General features: G+C 53.8%; 1 protein-coding gene across 1 annotated transcript in view; it reads left to right on the top strand.

Moving 5' to 3' along the window:
• Positions 1-5,231, top strand: part of EMH_0046390 (uncharacterized protein) — a gene marked incomplete at both ends in the record, with an annotated part of 7,333 nt that extends 2,102 nt beyond the window's left edge. The window contains 9 exon segments of the mRNA XM_013496159.1: positions 4-667; positions 738-927; positions 1,158-1,228; positions 1,367-1,750; positions 1,973-2,812; positions 3,032-3,077; positions 3,249-3,591; positions 3,872-3,968; positions 4,209-5,231. Of these exon segments, the coding sequence (XP_013351613.1) occupies positions 4-667; positions 738-927; positions 1,158-1,228; positions 1,367-1,750; positions 1,973-2,812; positions 3,032-3,077; positions 3,249-3,591; positions 3,872-3,968; positions 4,209-5,231 (3,658 nt within the window).
• Positions 5,232-6,021: the final 790 nt, after the last annotated feature.

Genomic DNA, 6,021 nt, shown 5'->3' with positions numbered 1-6,021 from the left:
TATTGCAAAATTGAAAGAAGAGACCCGTGCACAAGCAGCCAAGACTCCTCTTGAGGGCCACTCAAACAACAGCCCGCGCATACTGCCAGACAAACCACATGCAGATTTTCGGCGTGTGTTTACGGCGGCAGAGGAGGCGCTAAGGGGAAAGCAGCAGCAGAGCCAGCACCAGAACCAGCTACGGCACGGCCAACAGGACGGCGAAGATATTGCGAAAGATGTGCAGCAGCGAGGTCCTGAAGCGGCGCAGCAGCAAACGAGTGTGTTTTTCGAGCAGCTGCAGGCGGCCCAGAAACAGGTGGAAGAGCTGCAGAGGCAACTGCTTGGGGTCCAGAGCCAATTACTTGAGATGCAGCAGAAGCGGGACAGCGAGGCCGCAGCCTATTTAGAGCGGCAGCAGCAGCTGGAGGCAGAGGCTGCGCTGTGGAGAGGGAAGGAGGAAGAGGCGCGTGCTGAGCACGCCAGACTCAAGGCGGATATTGCGGAGGCAGCTCGAAGCCTTGAAAGTTTAAGAGAGGCCCACAGGGCGCAGCAGCAGCAAGCCAGTGCGACACAGGCAGAAGACAAGGCGCAAATCAACTGCATGAAGCAGCTGCTCCAGAAGCAGGCGGAAGATATGGCGAACAAGACAGCGGAAATCAATGAACTCCGCGAGAAACTGGCGCAGGTGGTATCCAGCTGCGGGCGGGGTACCGTCTGCCTCGTTGATTCCCAGNCCACTGAGTGAAACGGATCAGGCCTTGTCAGTGGCCAGCGGCATTACCAAGGGGATTAGACAACAAGTTGAAATTGACGCAAAGACCGTCAGCATGCACAAAATGCACTTGAGCACTATCGTCTCAAGGACCTTCCCCAAACTCTCCCACGCTTCAGATACTGCAGGTTCAGGAAACGCTTCAACATACACCGAACAACATGCAAAGCACAGTACGTCTGCAACCTGCATGTACAATGCAGAGACATGCACGCGTCTGAGTCGGCTTTTTATGCATAGTTTTGTCTTTATTCTCTAGTTGGTAGGTATTTTGCTAGTTTCGTCTTGTTCGCATCGAAGTATTCGTGCTATTGTTATTTCCTCATTGCATCTCGGGAAAAGGCCTGTGCAGCAGCAGCTCATGCGCGTCTGCACAGCGTGGTTGTGTGTTCCTTATGCTCAGCTTCAGGGGATACGGTTGCGTCTGGAGATGATCCTCCCCTTCTAGAGGACCCGAGATATATGGACGCGTCGGTGAGCTTTTCCTGCCGCTGTTTTCAACCCGTGCGCAGTGTCTGTGGAGTACGTTGCTGCTGTTTATATGTTTTGTCGTTCTGCATGTAGTGTACGAACAGTGCCTTCTGCAGGGTGTGCGTTGTTGTGATCGTGTAGCCCAAAAGGAGTACCGGGACCTTCCGGCGAGCAGAGCTCAAAGAGGCCCTTTCGAAAGACGAATCGAGAAAGCTGGAGGAGGCTCTGAACACCATCAGTAAATGCATATTTCCGCTGGGAACGGTGCTTAAATACCTAGAGCTACCACAAGCGACCCTGGACGCCGCGCGACAACTGCTGGGGACAACGAAGCATTACACTGGAGACAGCGGGATGCTGCACGAGATTCTAGCGCGCACCAGCGCATGCACTTGGAAGGGAGACGTGGAGGCGCTGGCGACAGTCTTAGCTGCGCTCGGTCGGGCCTGGCCGTCCGAGGAGTCCTGCGAACGCCTTTTGCAGCGGAAGAGCGACGCTCACCTTTTGTCGGCTGTAGAGCAAAAGGTAAGCATTTCTGTCCACTGAATAATAAATATAATAAAATAATATGTAATATATATATATATATATATATATATATATATATATATATATATATATATATATATATATATATATATAATGTTGGCTGGTTCTGTATTTGCCTGTCTGCTGGCTTAACGTTTTTGATTTGTTTTTACACTATGTGTTGTGTACGCATGCTGTTGTTGTGGGGCTTTGACGCAGTTCCTCCCGCTTGCAGTTGTGCCTCGCGGGCGGCAGCGCGTGACGATCGTGCAGTTTGTCGTGGGCCTCCACGCGCAGTGGCAAGCTGCCTGTCGCCGGCTGAAACGCCTGGAGGAGGCAATTGGGCTGCTGCAACGGTCTTCGGTGCTGCGCATATTGTGTGAGACGTGCGTTGCCCTCCATGACGAAATGAAGAGGGCATTTACTTCTGAGGGTTTCCAGGATGCAGTAGGCACGGTGGCCGAGCAGGAGACCAAGGGCGCTACAGTACCTACAGCATCGGCCCGATCGTGCGCACGAATATGGGAAACGCGAGAAAGCCGCGACGATGCCCTAAGAAGGTTCAAAGTCTGGAAGGATAACGGGGACTTCAATTTCGCCTGTCTCAAGAACGCCGCCGACATTTGTCCCCCACGCCTTCAGGGACTGTCTCTGCTGCATCACATTCTCAGTCTAGCTGAAACAGCAGCCAGTGGCAACGCCGCTGCTAATGGAGGGGAAGCGGAGAGAGACGGTACGCTCCCGCAGCGGCTGAAGTTAGAAATATACGGCGACATTTCGCCTCCTTTGTCCTCCTCCCCCTTAGGTGATTCAAAGAGCAACGCTGTCTCGCCGGCCTCATGTCCGTCAACAGCCCCTGCATCGACGCATAGGTGCGACTGTAGAATTTGCCAGGACGCGGACTTGGCCCCGCACGGGCCTCTGCGAGACTGGCGGAGACAGCTACGGATGATGAGACAAGAACAGATGTTCAAAACTTCATCCCGCAAGACCTTCAGCCCCGCAACAGATTCACCACATTCGCAGTCTCCCACGGCGGCAACTGCAGGAAAAGAACAGGTCCTTGCACACAACCCCATCTGTTCCCCGCTTGCATTCAGCACTCGCAGAACATGAACAAGTTTTCGTAGCTGCCGCTAGACCTAATCGAGAAGTTTCTGCGTACCCTAGAGCCCCACTTGTCTCGTACTTTACTGCTATTTTTATTTTGTTTACCTTGAGTTGCTGCCGCCGAATTGCTTGACTTGATGGGGTGTGCTGGGTGCTGGAAATTCGCAGGACACCCGCTCGGCGTCCGATGGGCTGGGAGTTGCAATTGCCATTGGTGAGTTCAAATACTTCAAGGGAATTCGGGGTGCAGCGGTGAAGCAGTGGTAGGGTAGTTCTTCGTAGGAGCCAGCGCAGGCAAGTATATATGGACATAAGTATGCATGCAGACATACGCGCATACTTATGTACATAAACGCCTTTCTGCTTATTGCTTGCTTTTGTGTAGTTACACTGTACTGCGACGACTTGACCGGGGAGCAGAACGAGCTGGCGGACATGGGCCGACAGTTGCAGCAGCAGGTGGCCAACCAGTGTTGCGGGGGATTGCAGAGAGGCGGGTTGTTGGATGTGGGATCCGCGGCTTCACAAACCGCCTCTCGAGCTTCGTCGGTTTCCCCAGGAACTGGGGGTGGGGGGAGTGCGTCCATCCGAAGGGTACATGCGCCTCCTGCAGCTGAGGCTGCCAGCGTCCCGGGTCACGTGCCCACAGAAACCGAGCGAGGGCTGGATCTTGCTTGTCAGATCCTCAAGAGCGTTCACGCAGCAGTGCCACTCCTCACAGACGCCTGGTCAGTTGCACTGGCAGCTTCAGCTGCAGATGCACCTGCAGTTTAAATTAACTCTGTAGTGAGCCCACGGCATTTCCTGATAATATGTAGGAAAGTTTCAGTAGTAGTCGTCGTCAGCCGTCGCCGGTAGGCTGCTGCTGCGACTGCAAGTTAGTTCGTAGTTGTTGTACTGGTCGCTGCCAGTCTGCTTCGGAAACTTCGGAGAAACGTCCGGGAAGCGAAAGTCCTTGAGGGTCTTTTGCAAGAAATCGACAACCTCTACTGTTGTGGTTTTTTTCAGGAGTGACCTCCGCAATATACAAAAGGGAAGCACCTTCTCAGTGATGTCTGGAACGTTAGAATTGTCGCCGCCGAAAGGAGGGGCTACAAATAAGACGGTGAGCGCTGCAGCATTCTCTGCAGAAGCGGCACTGTCCGCGCGTGTTTGTACGACACCGGGCTGCTAGATCACCTCCGTCTCCGTTGACGGCAGATTCGCGATGTGCCCTTTACACTGTGGCAGCAGAGTTCAAGCCGTGACTACTCGTTTCAGCAGCATATTTGAAATTACTAGAAAGTGACTATTGGTGCGGTCCACCAAGAAGTCCCCATTGCATGCCCTGCTGTGCGTGTTGCAGGGCTTCTCTAAACCGTCACAACTGCCGGAAGAAGCGCGCCCTCTGCGAGCGTTGGTAACAACAGCGAAAAATGCTGCCGTAGCAGCGGAGTCAGCAGTAAAGGCGCAGGGGGCAGCGCGGCGAGTGGATGCGTCGGAAAGCGCTGCACAGCCACCGAGAAACTTACGGCAAGACCAGATCAGCCGATTAACTGGGTTAGCTGCAGTGAAGCATCTGAACCTTGAGACCACGGATGGAAGCAGCCGCGGCAGCGAAAGATCTATTCCGTGCCCGACGCTCTTGACAACCCAGACGACTTCAGGACAGCTCACTAAGGGCAGCCGTTCACGACAGCCCAATACGACGCTGCCTGCGCCTAGCAAGCCAGCTAGACGCATTGGTGCTGGAAGCGGTTCCAGCACCAGCGACTCTCCAGCTCATGGGAGGAGAGCTCTCGCTCAGTTGCGCAACTGGAGCGGGGGATCAGCAGCACCACCGCCTAGACAGATGCACGGGCTCATCGGCCGCTATAACACACAACCTGCAGACGCACCAGCCTCGCAGTTGGCGAGGGCTGGCGGGAAACACCAGACGGGTGCACCTGTTTTTGCGCCGCCTCTGCATCTGTCGTCAATGACCAATGACCTGCAACGCAGAGCTAGCGGTATGCGAGGTGTCTTAAACCGCCCAGCTTTTGACGGTATCAATCCGCCACCAAGGCAGGAGGCGGCCGATGCCGCATCGACGGCTTCAATGGTTTCGGGAGGCACCAGCGCGGCTCAGAGATTGCCGCCGGCCGAACCTGCAGCAGTGGTATCCTTAGAGCCCTCTGCGGCGCAGAGTGACAACGGTCAGAGCTCTCCGTCTCCTTGTTTGTTAGAGTGTTTGGAAAACCATTTTGAGCCGGGTGGACCGGGAGAGGGGTCCCAGAGCAGCGCCCCTACAGAAAGCCAACAGGCCCAACAGCGGCGGCTCCTGGATTCCCCAGCATCAGGTTCTGGCTCGAATTTCGGTACAAGAGCGAGCGGCGATGCGGCTTCTTGAAGAGCTGTGATGATAGATGGTGCTGCTTTGTTTAGTCAATATTGCCATCTTTTGCAGCTCCACTCTATCTTTTCTGGAGCGCCGTTTTACCGTTGTGTCTTAGTTGTTGTGGGGGAACGATGCGGCCATGAAGGGATCTAAACGCCCAGAGATTAGGCCCGCTCGTCCCATGCGCCAAACTTTTCAAAGGATATTTTTTCAATATCTCGCGAATGGGCGCAAAGGGGAACAGTGTTCACTTGCACCAGAACAGAGCAGTTGCACCAGAACAAAGTAGAGCCAATACCATGAGTAAACTACTATTGTAAACACCATCAGTAACCATAACTGAAAAGACACATTGAATACGAAACCTACCTACAGTACAGTGTAGTGTAATGCAGTACGATGACAATGGATATAGCAAAGTGGGACGGCAATAGATTAGGCGCAGCAGAGTGCTCGACAAAATGAACAGCAATACAGTCGGTCGAACACACAGTAGGACCAGATGAAGACTGAACCATAACTTTTTCCAGGGATAACCACGTGGTAACAAGACGACAAGATGCTTGATACTCAAACTGCTTGGATAGCGTTGTCAGTTTAACGCTTGTCTCTAGCTTAGAAACGGACGAGCGGGAACTCAGCGGGTCTTAAAGCAAGGATGTGCGCGTAGCCGAACGGTTGCCCTGGCAGTCAATCTCTCGGCCAGGCCCTCCACAACATCAGGAACGGATATTCCTTAACTCTAAGCCCCACCCCCGAACTCCCATTAAGTGTCTGCGCGGGAAGCAAGTGCTTCTCGGCA

This window comes from Eimeria mitis, genomic scaffold (genome assembly GCF_000499745.2).
Source record: "Eimeria mitis Houghton genomic scaffold, Emh_scaff1953, whole genome shotgun sequence".
Classification (NCBI taxonomy): domain Eukaryota; phylum Apicomplexa; class Conoidasida; order Eucoccidiorida; family Eimeriidae; genus Eimeria; species Eimeria mitis.
The sequence above is the reverse complement of the archived record's forward strand: the minus strand, read 5'-3'. Positions and strand labels throughout refer to the sequence as shown.